This window comes from Gobio gobio (genome assembly GCF_949357685.1).
Source record: "Gobio gobio genome assembly, chromosome: 15".
Classification (NCBI taxonomy): Eukaryota; Metazoa; Chordata; class Actinopteri; order Cypriniformes; family Gobionidae; genus Gobio; species Gobio gobio.
The window spans coordinates 6,077,272-6,096,610 of NC_137108.1; the positions used below are offsets into that span (position 1 = coordinate 6,077,272).

At 40.3% G+C, this 19,339-nt stretch overlaps 1 protein-coding gene across 2 annotated transcripts in view; it reads left to right on the forward strand.

The window, feature by feature from the left end:
- LOC307138040 (CUB domain-containing protein 1-like) overlaps positions 1-17,444 on the forward strand; it is a 102,705-nt gene extending 85,261 nt beyond the window's left edge. The window contains exons 6-9 of one of the 2 annotated variants that reach the window (XM_079836144.1): positions 14,147-14,515; positions 15,856-16,212; positions 16,314-16,395; positions 16,725-17,444. In XM_079836144.1, the coding sequence (XP_079692270.1) occupies positions 14,147-14,515; positions 15,856-16,212; positions 16,314-16,395; positions 16,725-17,052 (1,136 nt within the window). In that variant the 3' untranslated portion in view covers positions 17,053-17,444. The remainder of the gene's footprint in view (positions 1-14,146; positions 14,516-15,855; positions 16,213-16,313; positions 16,396-16,724) is intronic. The other variant, XM_079836145.1, reaches the window with a different exon arrangement.
- The last annotated feature ends 1,895 nt before the right edge of the window (positions 17,445-19,339 follow it).

Below are 19,339 nucleotides of genomic sequence, written 5' to 3' on the forward strand. Positions count from 1 at the left end.
CAACGTCTGGGCTCCCAAAGGTGGACTCTCAGTGATCTGACTCATTTAAAACACAATAGAGAAAACAGGTCTGGCAGGAAAAGGAGACTCTTGCTAGAGAAATCAGTAAAACAGGTCTGGAAGATTTGCGTAGCAGACTAATTCATCGGACATCATCATTTTTACCTAAAATGCTAAATGCAATGTACTTTCTAAAATTTGTAATCCCACACATCCTTCTTCAATACAGGAACAATTGGTGTTGCCCACTCGCTAACACTCACTTTCTTATCACTGCTTATCACAATACAATATCATATTTCACACAATGGTGCACAGACAATTTTCTCCTTCTCGATGTTGAGAAAACAAAAGAACTGGTCTTTAATGCACCCAGTCTAAGTCAGATCTCCATTCATGGCAACATGATAGAACAGGTTGAGAAATTCAAGTATCTTGGACTTACCTTGGATAACAAGCTCACTTTTGACCATCACATAACAAACATCCATAAACACTCACAACAACGTTTACATGTTCTACGAAAACTCAGTTCCCTTTACATTACCCCTCATCTTTTGTTACTATTGTACACAAGCATTATTCAGCCCATCTTGTTATACTGCTCCACTAGTTTTTACACCATGCTGTCAGTCACCAACAAAAATAAACTGAACAAAATAACACACATAGCTTCAAAAATAATACATTCCACTGCACCCAACATCTCAGAACTCAATGACAGAGCAATAGCTCGCCTTGCCCAAACCATAATAACAGACCCAGAGCACCCCCTCAACTTTCACTTCACTCTCCTGCCCTCCGGGCGCAGGTACAGGACCCTGACATCCCTGACAAGGGCTCGCTTCAAAAAGAGCTTTGTACCATCTGCAATTTCAATTCTTAACAGACTACAAAGCTGAAATTTCAGCTTTTGGTGTTTTTCTTGTTGTTTTGTTCTGTGTACATATGTTTTTGCCAGTCGCGTGTACTGTATGACAGTCTGTGAAAACAAATTTCCCGTTAAGGGACAATAAATATCTATCTATCTATCTTCTTCAGTACTCCGTTTTCCTCCAGACAGTCTAGTTAAATTTCTACTTTAGGCTTTATCGCGTAAGGAAGGGGGTGAGCTTTTAAGCTCTTAGGTTTACTATCAGACTTAATGGCCAGCTTTACCGTGATGTCTTTCATGTTTCCCAATTCCTCTTGAAACACCTCTGCATGCTTCTTCAGGATGTGTTGTAGGCTGGTAGACTCTTTTGCCACTAAATGTACTTCCTGCCAATTTAGCTTTATTTTCTCTAGCCATGATCGGCCCATTAGAGCTGTGTGACTACTGCCTTTCACAATGTACAGTGGTAAGTTCACCTTCTGTTTGTTTAGATCTACAGTCACATCCACGACTCCTGAAAGAGGTACAAGCTCACCTGTGTATGTTTTCAAGGTCAAATTTGCTTCCTTGAGACAGGTATGGCCACTTCTCTTGGTAAGTTGACTCCGCCATGAGCGATACAGAAGCTCCTGTGTCCACTTGCATGGGAACAGCCTTTCCATCTAGCAGTGGCGTCACCCAGTAGCCATCAGAATTTGAAGACACAGACATTACATGTGAGTATTCATTTTCATCAGATTCATCCTCTTGTTGTTTCCCTGTATATTCCACCTGATTAATGTTTTTCTTTTTGAATTTCCTGACATAGCTTTTCTTAAACTCCACAGGTTAAGCTGGATTTACTTTCTAATTTTGCTTTTTGTTTTGGCATACACGTTCAATATGCCCTTTTTTTCCACAGTTTTTGCTGTCTTTGAACCAGCATTCCGGTGCCAGATGACCACTCTTTCCACAGCTGTGACATGCTTTCTTAACATCATGTTTAATTCTTTCACTGTACACTTCGTGGACTTGACTGGATGTGCTTAACTCTTGTGCATCTTTTGCAGCCATTTCCATGGATACATCAATTTCCATCGCTCGCTCTAGAGTTAGATTACTTTCACATAGGAGTCGCTTTTGATTGCTACGCAATCCGCACACAAATCTGTCTCTTATCGTGTCGCTCTGTGCCAAACTCACAGTGTTCCAACAGACGCTTCAGGACAGCAACAAATTGTGCGATCAATTCTCCCTCAAGCTGATTACGTTTATGAAAGCGGAATCTTTCAGCGATGATGATGATGATGCATAATGTTCCTGGAGCATTGTTACAATGTCCTTGAATGAGAAAAGTTGGTACTAGAAACTCATTTTTTATCCCGTTGGCTGTGACAAAATAATCAAATCGCTCTGTATATACGAGCTCCACTGCTCGACAGTTTCATCATATGGTCCGATTTGCCCCACTAGACCCGCCATTTTCTTTTTTTTTGGTCTATTTGTCAGTTTACTTTACCACTCACTCCTCTTTTGTAGCGATCTCTTTTCCCTCCTGTGCCGTTTTGCGTCGTCTTCGTGATGTGCAGCTGTTGTTTCTTTCTCTGGTTGCGCTATTTCCTTAGCGCGACGAGCTTCACACTGACACATTTGCGTTATGCCAGTTAGCTACCGATGAATGCATGCTGCCACGGTTACCAAGCCGCTGTCAGCTGAATAGCACATACTTTTTAAGTATCACGGAGAGAGAAGAGAGTATTTATCCTCGTCGCCAGTTTTGTTAAATCGTTAAATGATGACCATGCACTGAGTGATGACACTGACACGATCATTTTCAGTTGTTCTTCGCATGTACAATACAACAGGGAACCAGTACGGTGTGTCGTAAGGACAAAACATGCAACTTTAGAAATGCAATACACAACAGAATATATCTACTATTACATAAATTAACCATGGTTTTACAATGAACAAAACAAACAATAATAATAATATACAAATAACAGGGTTATTTTAGTTATTCAATGGTAACCACAGCCATTGTTTTGCTTCAAATCCATAGTGTAAATAAGCCGGTGCTCATTCAGTGAAGTTACACAAGACTGTCAGGACCATGACGCACGTGCTTTCATGCAAAATGGAAATACTTGCTTGAATTAGTAGAATTTCAGATGAGGATATAACTGCTGTTCTCTATATAGATCAGTGGATATAACCTGTAAAATTAACGTTTTGCGCCGAGGACAAAGACGCACACCCACATCTCTCAAAGAGCATGACAGGGTGTGTTAAACGCCAATGCATTTGCGTGAAGCTTAAAATAAACAATCCTCATGTTTTGGGCACTTGGATCACATACCTTTCCTGCATCAGCTCACTCTGTTTCCACTCCACTATTTCTAGATGCACATTTTGTCTTTAAAAATGTGTTATTCATTGCTGTAATTTGGTGCGACTGGTGAAAGCTTTGCGTACAGAGAGCAGACCCGACTAATCGATAATGAGAATCGGTATCGATGATTTTCATTATCGATTAGTTGTTGCAGCCCTAATTAAACGATAAATGCATAAATATTTAATAAATATTGCATTATATATGTATTAGGGGTGTCACAATATACCGACACCCGTGATATTCAAAGCACAAAATATCAACATTGTGTTAATTTAGGGTGTGGCAATATACCAGTATTGGTGATAACCACAATATTGAAAATAAATAGGACTCATATGATAACATGACACATAAATACTCCAGTGTCCTGAGTCCGACTGGAGCACACATTGTTGCAGCCATAAAAATAGTTCAGCTTTGTTTTTAATGTCAAAGTAGTTATATTTTGTTTCGTTTATTTATTAAGTTAATTTAGAAAAAATGTTTGGAGCAATATTTGTTTGTTAAATTAAAGTTTTTGTTTTTTTAAAGTAATGACCAAGCGGCCAGCCGCCGACAGTGAGTTAACCACTTGTTTGATCAATTTATCCTCTCAAATCAACTCTTGACTTGTCTTTCCTATAATAAAAATCCATAGATATAAAACACTTCAAGCTTATCACAATGTTAGTTTAAATGTTTACTATCACCACCACAGTAAAAACGCATTTTTGACAAGCTGAGGCAGATACAGCTCACAGCTTGCATCGGCGCTTGCGAACGAAACAGCCTATACAATCTAAACTAATAAACAAAATACAAATAAAAAAACATGCAGGGTGTCTTACCTTACACCTCTCCGCAAAATGAATATAAATCCGATCTTCAATTCCCGCGCCGGCTATACAAATTCAGTTCACGTCAACGAAAGCAAAATATTCAAGCTGTATTTTATTTGTCATCAGCTCATTTCAAGATCAAATGCCGCAATATGCGAAAGAGCGACCTAAGCACTGCAAGAGCATCTGAGACTTAGGCTACTTTCAGTTTAACTGGCAGCCGTTTGCGTGGTTTTTTTTGCATTTTCTTGTGGTGCCCCCCTCAGCACTCGGTGCCCTATGCGCAGCGCGTGATGCGCGTGGTCGGAGCGGCGGCTCTGAGTGATTGGATTTAAATCCGCCTTGAAAGAATTTAGGAAGACATTTACTCCTGATACCTTCACAATGTTATAAATATCTGATCAGAGAAAACGAATGAAGTGAACAGGTGTAAAAAGGCCTTAAGTCTTGCAGCTGCGCTGAAGGAATGCTCGCTACTGCTGCTGCTCCTGGTGCGGACTGTAAACACCAGAGCATGTCTTGACGGTCGTGGTAGCATGGGCTTGTGTTGTTTCCACCAGTGCAGCACATCTCAGTTTCTTTTAATAAATTAATGTCTATTTACATAATGTCTATTCTTGTATTAGTTTTTGCAATCTAGTCATGGCCAATAACATTTATGTTAATATTTATTCTATTTATATATTTTAACTTGACTGTATGTTCTCTCTTGTTATTTCAGAGGGAGCTTCAAAGAAGATTTATCAGTAACAGAGGATTACCCTGTGTTTATCAGTATCCAATTATGTTTGTTGGGTAAAAAAACCCCCCTGACATAAACGAAGTAAAAATTTATTTGATAACGTTTCTATAGATATCGCGATATATCGATATCGTGATTTCTTTTGGCCACAATAACCGTGGTGTGAAAAATCTAATATTGTGACAGCCCTAATTTGTTTTATATATTGCATATATAAATATACTAAAACTTCACTAAAAGTACGTTTGTGTTTAGCATTTTTCTTAAAAGTGTAATTAAGCATATATTTATTACCAAAGTATTTCTAATATACTTTTAGAAATATATTAAAAGTATGTATAATGAGGACTCGGCAAGCTGGTGTGGATTCATTTACAGAGAGTTTATTAAATCGACAGGCAGTACACAGCATAGGTAAACAGTCAGGGTCAGTAACCAGGGTAGACAATCCGAACAAAGCAAACAAATCCAAGTCATGCGGCTAACGGGAGAAACACAAGAAAGAAACACAGGGAAATCAAACAGTAATCAGAATCGCTCAGAAATGTACTCAAATAGAATAACAAGACTTTGCAACTCAAGTGTGTGCAAGCTGAGCTATATATAGCCACACTGAAAAGCCTAATGCAGTTCAGGTGCACAGTAACCCAGAAGTCAATATTCAGGCGACGGTTACTTCAGATACAGGTGCAGTTCTGACAGAAGGGGAGATCCGAGACCGAGGCCGGCCACGAGGTCTGGGACGTGGCTGATCCGGATGGCAGGCATGGAAATCAGCGATGAGAGAAGGATCCAGGATATCACTGGCTACTACCCAAGAACACTCCTCTGGTCCGTAACCTTCCCAATCTACCAGGTAGTACATGTGTCGCCCTCTTCAACGAGAATCCAGGAGAGAGTGGACCCGATATGCTGTCTGACCCTCTATCTCGAGAGGAGGTGGAGGAACAGGATCCTCCATTGGCTGCCGACCAGGCCCTCCCGTCGGTTTCAACAGGGAAACATGGTGGTAGAAATACGATAGTGAGAAAGCAGCAATAGCTTATAAGTAACAGCATTTACTTGTTTGATAATTTTGAAAGGGCCGATATACCTGGGACTCAGCTTACGGCACGGGAGACGGATGGTCGGTGGTCTCGGATAGACAGCCAGACCCGCTGTCCAGGGTGGAGAGTAGGAAATGAGCGGGGACGACGGTCCGTCTGGATCTTTTGCTGATGGACAGACCGCTATAGATGTACATGTGCAGCATCCCAGACCTGTTTGCTACGTTGAAGCCAATGTCGTCCCATAAGCCAGTCGTTCAATAAGCAATAAGTACGAAGAAAACAACTTATATCCTGGTTGAGGCGCTCCACCTGTCCATTTGCCTGCGGGTGATAGCCTGAAGTAAGACTCACGTTAATCCCCAGTAACTCAGAAAAAGCTCTCCACACACAGGAGAAAAACTGAGGTCCCCGGTCCAAAACAATGTCCTCCGGCAGGCCAAAAGAGCGAAACATGTTTTGAAACAGTGCTTCTGCAGTCTCAAGGGCCGAGGGCAATTTTCTGAGAGGCACAAGACAACAAGCTTCTGAAAATCAACATATAATGACCAGAATTGTGGTGTTCCCCTGAGATGGAGGAAGATCAGTGAGGAAGTCCACCCCTAAATGAGACCAGGAACAATGAGGAATGGGCAATGGATGAAGTAGGCCTGAAGGACGTTGACAAGAGGCTTTTACTTGAGCACATATAGCACAGTTCTTTACAAAGTTTGTCACATCAGACGCAAGGCAGGGCCACCAAAACTTGTTTCTCACCAGCTGAAAATAGCAGCTCTCCCCAGGATGACCGGAGTTGAGCAAAGTGTGTACCCACTGTATGACTCAGCTGCGAAGAGATTGCGGAATGTAAATATGTCCTTCTGGGCAAATGGGAGGGGTAGGGTCGGCCTGCTTTGCTTGCGAAATTTCATTGAAGATATTCCAACGAATTGGTGATACCACAAGTGACGGAGCTAAGATAGTAGTAGGGGCTTCAGAGCAAGCCGAACCAGAATATATACGAGAGAGCGTATCAGCTTTGACATTCTTGGACCCAGGGCGGTAGGATACAGAGAAGTTAAATCTAGAGAAGAAGAGTGCCCACCTGGCCTGATGAGGGTTTAGTCTTTTAGCTCCTTGAATGTATTCCAGATTTTTATTAATCATGTCCTTGAAAATCTCATTCATGAACGACAGGAAAACTGCAGGAGCATTAGATAACCCAAAAGGCAAGACCAGATACTCATAATGGCCTGTGTTGGTGATGAAGGCAGTCTTCCAGTCATCCCCTTCACGAACACGAATGAGATTATAAGCACTGCGCAAGTCCAATTTAGTGAACATCTGAGCTTCATGCATTTGCTCAAGAGCAGAGCGGACCAAAGGCAATGGATAAGCAAATGTAACAGTAATTGCATTGAGACCTCTATAGTCGATTCAAGGCCTCAAGGGATGCCAGGAGCAGTATAAATGAACAGTTTTTTAACCAAGGATACATCAATAAAATTCCCAGCAGACCCTGAATCCATGAGAGCATAAACGGCCATTTGATTCCGCTTGTATCTGATAATAGCAGAAATGGAAAGACAACAGTTAGAAACAGAACTCACCGGGGAAGGACTAGACGCAGTAGCACCAGGGCGTTTCTGGCAGGCGGAGAGAAAGTGGCCAGCTTCACCACAGTAAATGCATAGTCCCATCCGAATTTGGTGCTGACGTTCCACAAGAGATAGACGAGTGCGTTCTAGTTGTATGGGCTCATGAGCAGAGAGATCGCTTCCGCTGTGAGTGCGGGGCTCAGACGGCAGAGAAATAGGGCTTTGCATACATATCAGATTATCAATGTGGATAGAAAGTTGAATGAATAGTTCGATAGACAACTGTTCATCGCGACTGGCAAGCTCACTCTGCAGGGAATGCGATAACCCGCACCGAAAAGAGTTTTAAGCGGCGCGTCAGGCCAACCACTCTGAGAAAAATGCAAGAGCATAGTCTGCTGCAGTATCAGTACCTTGTTTAAAGGGGTCTTGAACTGGCTTTTTAAATTTTTTTATACTGTTATCTGAGGTCAACTTATGGCGTTTATGTGGTTTTTACATTCAAAAACATAATAATGAATAAGTAATAGGCTATTTTCTGCCTTGGTTTTGAGGCTCTCTGAGAAACACTAGGATTTGATGGGCGTGCCAAACTGAAGACTTGGAAGTAAACGCCCACGGCTAGGATTGGATAATATTTGCATATTTAATGAGCTTCAGCTACCGTCTGTCCCAGGAATCGTCTAGGGGAAATGCTCAGAGAACTCACAAAATATCAAACAAACACTAAATCTCTCTCACACACACACACACACGCGCGCGCGCGGGGAGACACACACACACACACACATTTGTGTCCTGATATTTCACAAAAACATGCCCACTCGCGCGGAAACACACACACACACACACTCGCGCGGGGAGACACACACACACACACACTCGCGTGGAGACACACACACATACACACACACTCGCGCGGGGAGACACTCACGCGGAGACACACACACACACTCACGCGGAGACACACACACACACTCGCGCGGAGACACACACACACTCGCGGACACACTCTCACTCACGCGGACACACACATAACGTTACAACAAGTCTCTCTACACATAATCAATACACAATCGTACACATATCAAACGATCTGTAACAATGCAATACTATCACGTATAAAAAACATGTTTTACTCACATAAGTGTGCTGCACCATTCCTGTCAGGTCCGATATAGAAGGCACACCATTGTGTTTCAATCTCAATATGTCTGCAAATCCCCACGTGAGCTGGAACTTCATTAAAAATAAAGTTCAACCGCATATTCCTAATATTAGGATCCGAGGGAAGCTTATGCAGCGACTGTGTTCTTCCACAACCAGGAATAGCCAAAATCGTGATATCCTCGGCATGTTTATTGCTGCTGGCTAGCTCAATCCAGCTCTATGAGTCGGTGGGCGGGGCTACTGAATTACGCGTGCTTATTATTCTGTAGAGGTGGTGTTTCGTCGCACGATGACGTAAAGGTGAAGCACAAGATCGTTTTCAGGGTCTGGTGTCTATAAAAGCTTTTCTTTGACTAACAAGAAAGTTTTCAGCTCTGAAACTTACAGGATATTCTTATATTTGCCATGACCTCTTATATATCAAAAGCTCAAGGGAAAGTTGATTTCTCAATTCATCACCCCTTTAATGGAAAAAAGACGATCCTCCACACTAATTCCGCCCGCGGGATGTTCAATTACGTCACTGAGACGAGCGGCAAACAAATCCAAAAAAACGTGAATGGCGATGTCATGTTGCCAAATCGAGCGCCTTGCCACTCAACAGATTAATCACAAACACCACCTTAGATTGTTCAGAGGGGGATGTCTGTGTCACGTTGCACAAGGAAAAAATGGGAGTGAGGAATCATTAGCAGAAAGGTGGACTTTATTGAAAAAATAATAAACATAAACACAAAACAAAACCTACGAGGGGAAAAAATCTAACTCCAAATATAAAACCAACCGGAGAAGAACAAGAAGCACAACGGGGAGACAGGAGACAATGACAACGATCCGACACAAGACTGCAAACAAAAGGAGACTAAAAAGGGTTACAAATCAAGGGAGGAACAGGTGGGTCCAATCAAACAATTATCAGATAACAAGAGGGGAGGGGTCCAGACAGAAGACAAGAGCACATGGCCCAGAAATAAACCAAAACACCACATGTGCTACACAAGACAAGACAGACATGTGACAGACATGTGGAGTAGCTGAGCAAAATATAGTGAACACTGAAGAAAAGATCCTTTACAACGACCCGGAGAGCCATCAAACTTCTCAAGGGAGCGGGAGGATCGGGTGCTGCAGCGCTGGCAGCAGTTGATGCAGACATTGCAGACTGCTGACGAAGATGGCCTAAAACCTCATCCATGGCGGCTGAAAAACGAGCGAGCTGGTAGTGGTGCTCACATAATTTGGACGCCTGAGCCGCCAGCACCGGAGCGGAGCGCTGGATGCAAAGGTGGCAAAGTCTTCTGTGATGAGGACTGGGCAAGCTGGTGTGGATCCATTTGAAGAGAGTTTATTAAATCGACAGGCAGTACACAGTAGGGGTGTCGAAATGAATCGTTTCTATGATACATCTCGATGCAGACGAGGACGAATCGGTATCGGTTCAGTAATAAACCATAACCGATTATAATGTACTGATTATTTTCTGACGTCATTTGTCGCTTACGTGCTGTGTTGCGGTAGCACACAATGGTAGAGGGAGGCGAGACGCAAGTGCGAGTAATTAAAAATGCTCTTAATACTTTAAAAGCAGACATCTGGGCACATTTCGGCTTTTATGAACAACCTGGTAAGCATGGCCTGGAGAACACACACGCTGTGTGTAAATCTGATTTATCACAACGATTTCATTTACACTTGGGCACATAAATGTATATCCGCAAAATGTATAAATCCGATCTTCAATTCCCGCACTATATGCAGATTTATTGGAGTTCACGTCACCGAAAACAACAGATATGAGCTGCATTTTATTGATCATCAGCTAATTTCAAAATCAAAGACCGCAATGGAAACGAGCGCGGCAACAGCACTGGTAAGATCATTCCGTTTCTTTAGATTAGATTAGATTAGATTAGATTCAAGTTTATTGTCATTACACATGTACATGCACAAGTACAATGCAACGCAATAAAATGCTTTACTTTTAATGAATATGATTGTATGTTGAGCACCTACGACTTTACTTTCAGTAGTTTTTGCATTGGCTTGATGAAGAGATACGCAGCTGCTCGTCTGCGGCGATGCGTGCTTCAGTAGCGCTGTCATATCTGGCTATAACATGTCATATAGCCCATAACATGCTCTCACATGCACGTGAATTTTTTTTAGCATTGTTGCAAGAAGTAAAATTTACATATGTGGTTTCAACAACCAGATGCATTTAGACTTTAGATTTGACTGTAATGCCGCCCAGACCACCTCCTGAAGTGGCTTTTAGTATTTTGTGTATTTGTTCTAAACGCTCCTGTTGTCTTCTGTGCCCAGACTAGATTTTTGTTTGATACATTCAAGAAGCGTGTTTTCTTTGAGCAGGAAAAGGTTTAGTTCATATAACTGACTGACAAAATTGTATACATGAGGATGCAATGCATTGTCAATGGATTGTGATGCATTGTGATATCGAATTGAACCGAATCGATGGCATGATAATCGTAATCGAACCAAACTGTGAGACCAGTGTAGGTTCACACTAGAGGGCTGCATTGGGATTGAGTCCCGTCGGGTCCCGCGGGACCCAATGCAAATCTCGCGGGAGCGGGCGGTTTGAATTTTGCTGCGGGCGGGAATGGGCGGCTAAAAAAAACACCGCGGGAATCGGCGGGATAGGGAGGTTGCCTAACGACATGATGGAGAAGATGTCAATAGATGATGTAGAAAAGAACCTCAAACGAGGTATTTACAGCACAAAAGCTAAGCAAGGAAAGTCTGACATTTGGAGAAGTTTCTCAATTGTTTTGGTAGGCAAAATCATGCGGTATAACGTTATATGTATCCACATATTGCGCAGCTGGCAAATACATAGCTACTTGATCATACCTCACCAAAAACGCTCAGCACTCCCTGCAGGTCAAGTTGACTGTTTGGTGTTTTTGACAAACAATACATAGAAGTTTAGTGAGTGGAAATGGATTGTTTCTAAATGTCCGTTTGCTATTTTGTGTTCACATTACGCTGTTGAAGCATGTTTTCTCAGGTTTCCTTTCAGTCGGTCACGTTCGACGTACGTCGGAACTGACCGACGAATTGGGATCTGTTTTTTGTTTCTCAATCTGTTTTTCTGTTTTGCAAAGCAGTCTATTTTTATGTGCAAAGTTTTTGATAAAAACGAAATTATATTTGAATGTATTTGTCTTTTTTTTTTTTTACATGCAGGCCAGGGAAACGAAACAAACAAGCCCATGAATCTCTTTAATAATATCAATACAAATACGTGTTTTTTTTCCCCTGCGGGACGGGAGAAGACACAAAATCAATGCATCTCTATTATTGTGCGGGAATAAATTCTCAGAGTTTTGCGGGAGCGGGCGGGAGTGTAACACATACGTTGCGGGAGCGGGCGGGAATGGTCAGAAATTCGGCGGGTGCGGGCGGGAGCGGGATGAAGAAAACAGTCCCGCGCAGGGCTCTAGTTCACACCCTTAGTACACAGCATAGGTAAACAGTCAGGGTCAGTAACCAGGGTAGACAATCCGAACGAAGCAAACAAATCCAAGTCATGCGGCTAACGGGAGAAACACAAGGCAGGCCAAGGCAGAAACGCAGGGAAATCCAACAGTAATCAGAATCGCTCAGAAATGTACTCAAATAGAATAACAAGACTTTGTAACTCATGTGTGTGCAAGCTGAGTTATATATAACCAGACTGAAAAGCCTAATGCAGTTCAGGTGCGCAGTAGCCCGGAAGTCAATATTAAGGCTACAGTTCCCTCCTGTGGTGAAGAGGTCTATACTGTACAGGTGCAGTTATGACCATAGATATACATACATAATAAAGGTTAGAAGTCTTACGGCGGAGTCTCTAACGTCATCACCATCTTGTCACAGGCAAGCTTTCTGGCGGGCTCTGTGGTATCTGATGTTAGGTGAGTGATCTGCACGAACACAAATACTCTTATCTCGCTGAAATCTTGACGGATTTACAAATGGTTTGGTTTCTTACAAACGTTATTAACGTGGCTATAATTCTGGATGCTTGAATAAATTATGAATAATTATTCATAAGTATGCAGTGTCATAACTACATCTCTGACGTTTATAACAAAGCAAACAGTTTGAAAATCGGTAGAAAATTGAGCAAGTTATGGTTATTTAAAAAGTACATGCACCATTAAAACACAATGTTACAAGTAAGCGAGCTGACTGTGACAAGATGGCCGCCAGGTGCGGACGTCGACCTCCATTGGCCAGCAGCGCGGACGAGACATCTAGCCTTTATTATGTATATCTATGGTTATGACAGTATGCTTGTGTTTAGCATATTTCTTAAAAGTATAATTAAGCCTATATTAAAGTACTTCCTATTATACTTTTTAGAAATATATTAAAATGCAATTCAATATATTTTTTATGCACTTCAAATAAGCATGTTGGGAATACAAATGTATTATAAGCATACTACTTTAATTTCAACTATATTTTAAATATATTTAATAGTATGACTTTTTCACCTGGGGGTACTGAACTGTGTGGTACAATCCACACCTCTGAGCCATAAATAAGACAATATCCTAAATGTTTGTGTCACTGTGTAAAATGCTCTGGTGTCTCCCAGTCACTGTTAGAAGGTTCATCAGTTAAATCTGTATTTACCATAACTTCTATTATTTAAGCAGGTCAGGGACATGACTTTGGGCCAGAATGTTATTAGTAGGTGCTCCCTAAACTTCTCAGGTACATGATGGTGAAAACCCCTTGCAAACATTTGTTTCAGTCTGTTTGGTTGTTTTTGTGGCTTATTGCGATGATTATCTGAGCCAAATTTGGTGGTGGTGGTGTTTTTGGCAGAAATCCAAGATGGCAAGCAAAATAATAGGGAGGATACAAACTATTTAGTTAATTCTAGTTTGCAATATCAAGAGAACCATAGAGAAATATAAATATGTTCCAAGACCCTTAGATAATAATGATAAATATAAACATGTGAATCTTGAGCAGATGGTGGTGCTATGAGAGAGAACTTAAGGTAGAACTTAAAAATGGTCTAGGTACTTTTTAGACCCTCCCCAATCAGTTTGCCAAATTTCACAACTTTCCTTCCAGTGGCACAAGAAGAAGAAGAAGAAAACTAATGAAAACAATAGGGTTAAGGCCTGACCACATAAAGGAAGATAACTAATAGGATAACTATAACTATAACGTTTTAATAATCATTAACTATATCGATAACGGAGAAACTAAATTTTTTGAATCACTTTTAGAATAGATTTTCCTGCTGATAAAATAATATAAACATTGACAGCCAATCAGAATCCACCGACTTTAAAGAGCTCCAGCATTTAAAGCGGGAAACGACATAACTGCAGCTCATGCTTATAATAAAGTACACAGAATGTTAACGTCCATTCGTGTGGACGCTAATATAGTTATTGTTATAGTATATCTTTAAAGTTATCATTCTTGGTGTGAATGGGCCTTCACGCTCTTTCAGTCCAAAGCCCATAATATTTAAACTTACCCCTATTCATCACTTACTTTGTTTTATCAACAGAATGTAAAGAATGGAGAAACTGTGCATCCACTCCAAATCAATTACACTTCAAATACAAGCTTAATTGTAAAGGAGTTGTGGAGACGATGACATGGCACCTTCATGACCCACAGAACAGTGCAGTGGAGCTACAGTCCCCTACAGGTCTGCGTTACTGTCCACCTGAGGACAAATCCAATAGCATCCTCATCCTAAATGTGTCCCACAACCCTGGCATCACTATTGGGCAGTTTTGTCCAAACGGAAACATTGAGAAAATCCAGATCCGTGAATCCAGTATTACAGTAACTGCCTCCATTACAAGTTTCAACTTCCGGAATTTGGAAAATACACTCTTTTTAAATTATTCATTTACACAAAACATATCAGGTAAAGTGTTTCATTATACATTCATTACATTACTGTAAATGGAAGCTGCTTTTTATTTTGAGGAAACTCTTGAGGAAAAATGGTGCAAAATCTGTCTGTGATTGTCAAGTTTTAAATTGACATTAGCCCTATTTAGACGGTAATTGTTTCTCACGTGGAAGTCTGTAAAAATAAATGTGCAGCCACCTCAGTGATAAACTCGTGCATTCGGATGGTGATTATTCCCGTTGGAGCAGCAAGTTTTGTGATCCTGCGAACCTGGGAACGCTGCTCACGTGGTCAATAACATGATAATAAGAATAAATGCATATTTAATTTAATAATAGGAAAATAATATCCTAATTATTATTTAATTATTTAAATCTGTTTAAAAATAGGAAGATCTATAGATGCACATTATAGTTAAAATAGTTTTCTGTCTTGTATTTTATCTCAAAATAAAGTATGTAATTTTATTCCACATGGAAATAAGCGGAAATTAGTTAATATTTACATGAGTAAACATAATGCTGCTTGGTTATTTTAACATAGATAATTGCTGCTGTTATACCGGCCCTTTACAAAGAAATATATTGCTCTTGTAAATAAGTACTCACCAGCATTTCGGTAATATAAGTCTAGATCTTTAAAATGCATCCAAATTACAGCAAAGCGCAACCGTACGGTGCTCTGCAGGGGTCAAAAAGGATATAAACAGTGAATTTTGAAGTGAATTATTCTTGAAAACTCAGAGATGTGGATTCGGACGGCAATTCAATTACCACACAACCTTGGTGTTTGTCTAAAAACAGAAGGTATTTCGGCCGGGGATTTTTATGCGGGTGGTGGGAGAAAAACACTGACATACTGGATTCGGATGGCAATAAAATCACTGACTAGCCCCTGACAATGATGAAAATACCTTATGACCCCACGAGAAACAATTACCGCCCGAATAGGGCTAAACACTACCGTTAAAAAGTTTAGTAAGATTTAAACAAAAATACTTTTTACAAAAGTGCCAGTAGGCATTTATAACAATAAAATATTTATATTTCAAATAAATGTTTTTCTTTTGAACTTTCAATTCATCAAAGAATAATGTCACTAACACTGAAGACTGGAGTAATGATTCTGAAATTCCAGCATTGATCGCAGGACTGAATTACATTTTACAATATATTTATTTTTGATCAAATATATGCAGCCTTAATTAGCATGAAGATATTTCTTTCAAGGACATTTACCAACCCCAAACCTTTCAACAGTAGTGTACCTGCTCAAATAAATTCAGTGTGAGTGACTTGATATCAAAAATCAAAACAGTTATTGAGTTTTGCTGTTCTGCCTTTCTCATACAGAGCACTATATATTCACTGTGGCACCAAAAATTGATGACCCTACCGTGCTGGCGACCCCAACCTGGCCATCTGGGATGAAACCCTCCAGCACTGTGTCCTGGATCATTAACACAGAGATAAAGAGCAATCTGAAGTTCAGGAATGTCACCCAGCCCAAGTGTGAGGAGGAGGGGAACACAAACATTGCAGTGCAGACCATTCGGTCTCAAAAGATGCTGTACAGCACTAAAAAAGATGAGAAAATTAATGATGTCCTGGTTCCAGAAAGTTTTTACCTAAACATGACTAACTGCAAGTTCCCGACAGGAGCCTTTGGGGCAATGATGGAGATCACACTGCAGAAAAACACAAACACAAGTGAGAGCCTTACTTTCTTCTGTCCACTAGATTCCCACTAGAATTTACATATAATATATCAATTGGGGAAAGACTTTATGAAGTGAAATGTATGTTTTCAGACACACTTCTGGGAATCATCCTGAGTATCGTGGGCATTGTGTTCATGATCATGACAGCCATGGCAATCTGGATTATTCTCAGGTGAGAGTTTTCCAAAAAACATTTTAAATTTAGTTGAAAGCAGCATTTACAGGGGTTCAAGCACTTTAAAGGGATAGTTAAAATATAAGATATAAAGTCAAATATCTCGTAATATACAATCAGTATACAAGTTCCACACATGTAATATGTGATAGCACCTGATGGCAATTTCTTTCAAATTTATAAATAATTATTAATATTAGGTCTCCAGAGTATATTCACTGGTTTGGTTCCGGATCTGGATCAGGATCTGGGCGTTGTGCTTGAAACCCTAACAAGTATTCTACTGTAATATTTGATTCTTAACAAAGTATCTTAATATTGCACAGGAAAATGAAGAGGAATAAAGCTCCCCCAGTGACCGGCTACAATCCCAATGCTTTCCTTCCAGGCCTCCATGGTATCCCCAAAACACAGGAGGAGGAGGATCCTCACACTTATACGTACATAGATGATAGTCTAGTATATTCACATCTGCTTAAACGTAATGCTGAAAATGAACAATGTACCGATGAGAGCAGCCCATCTTTACCTGACAGACCACTCAGAGAGTCAGTCACTGACAGCGAGATGATTGACAATGAGCTCTATGGTTATACTCAGGGAGAGTCAACTACATCTGGCTCACCAAAGTCTCCCATCAAAACCTCTGAATGAAACCAGACTGTGTGGGTGAGGGAAAAGAGGCCTTGATGGAATTGAATTTTCTACTCTAACATCTTGTCAAGTGTCAATTACTTTGTTTATATATTTAGTGATTTTATGTACATTCATTGGCACCATGTGAAGTTAGGAGATGCGTTTTCTATAAGAAGAAACCTGTTTGCGATTAGAAATGTTATTATATTGCAAAGCGTTCTCTGTTGCCTTTAACCGAGTGACCTCACTGGAGTAGCCTGAATATGTGAGCGTTTACTCGGTCTCATGGGAAAATAACTATTTCACAAGTTCACAATTTCATATGAATGTGTACGATTGGAATTTTTATAAAAAAAATAAAAAAACTTTTCGTACAATAAAAAGATCCACCATACGGATCACTGAGGCATAAGCAGATTGTACTAAAACATAGAAATGAGATCACCAATTCACCAAAACATAAAATAGTTACACGTTGCCTTATTTGGCCATTTGACATGACGTTAGAGGCTCAACTGCAAACCCATCAACACTACTCTTGTTTTATGGCTTTTGTGAAATCTGATCAGATACTTAAATAGATAGTTCACCCAGAAAATTATAATTCTGTCATTATTTACTCACCCTCAAGTTTTCACAGACCTGTATGAGTTTCTTCTGTTGAACACAAAATATATTTTGAAGAATGTTGGTAACCACACAGTTGATGGTAGCCATTGACTTCTGTAGTAGGAAAAAAAAATACTATGGAAGTTAATGATTACCGTCAACTGTCTGGTTACCAACATTCTTTAAAATATCTACTTTTGTGTTCAACATAAGAAAGAAACTCATACGGGGTTGGAACAACTTGAGGGTGAGCAAATGAGAGAATTTTCATTTTTGGGTGAACTATCCCTTTAAGAAATCCCTTTTCTGCTGTCTGGTTGTTAAACTGATGATTCTTCAATCTAGATTTAAAACTAAACTAAAGAGTGAACCGTGCAGCTGGGACGCTGTTGCCAGGCTACTAAGGATCAATATTTTTTTACTTTTTTTAGGGGAAATTTTTATAATTACTTTATTAAATGCTTATGTGTTTTATTTCAAATACTTACATTTAACTATTTGCTTCAGTCATTCAGAATGTCTATATTACAGCCTATATTACCAATAAAATTCTCTCAATATTAATGTGGCGGGGTGGTGCTACGAGGGTACCAGGGGTTTATCCTAACGAATAATACTAAATGAATAAGATGATACTATATAGACTCCGACTACGCCACCTTGGGAATTTCACCCAAAGAATTAGAATGTGTCCCTACCAAAAAGGCATAAACAGGTTCGTATCACCAATCAGTGTCAGAGAAATGGGTTATCGTATCAAAACATCTTTTATTAACAATCTTAAAATATTAAAATTTAGGTGAAGACATTTATTCCAAAAGGAATTTCAAACACAGTCAAGGCCAGGGCTTGGAGCTTACCAACAGAGGCAGAAAGTCAGACCTCGCTACCTAGAGATGAAAAACCACTGGGTCCCGCGTTGGCACTGCCATAACAAATTTACTAAACACATCAGTCATAACTAATACGTTCGGTAACACTTTATTTTGATGGTCCCTTTTGAACATTATGTTGACTATAAGTCAATTTGCAACTACATGTCAACTAACTCTCATTAGATTATCAGTAGACTGTCTGCTTAATGTCTGCTAACTCTTTATTGTGATGGTCCTCCAACAGACATTCTACTGACTATAAGTAACTTTGCAAGTACATGTCAACTTATTCTAACCCTAACCCTACCAGTCTACTAATACTCTACTAACACTCTAATGAGAATTAGTAGACATGTAGGTGCAATGTTATTTATAGTCAACAGAATGTGTTAAAGGGACCATCAAAATAAAGTGAAACCATACGTTCTCTTGTCCAGAAAAAGAAGGTTCAAGCATTGTAAAGTCGGTGGCAAGGACCTCATTTGGCCTTGAAGCTAACAGATGACCCATAAAACCCCTTGCTACTGGCCGATTATCTTTGGCAAGCTGACAACGTTCACATTCTTGGCACCAACGGGTAATATTGGCCAACATATTTGGCCAATAGCACCATTGTCGAATCAACTCGCTGGTGCGCTCAACCCACTGATGCCCATGCTGTTAGTGCAGCTGCATAAAAACCTCTTCCCTCAAAACATCAGGCAGCACTAGTTGATAACACTCTTCACCTCCATTGGGACGAAATATCTTCCGATACAACACGCTTTCCCTCGTTTCTAATCGATTCCATTGCTGGAGGAGAGTCAAACCTGGTTTGGTCA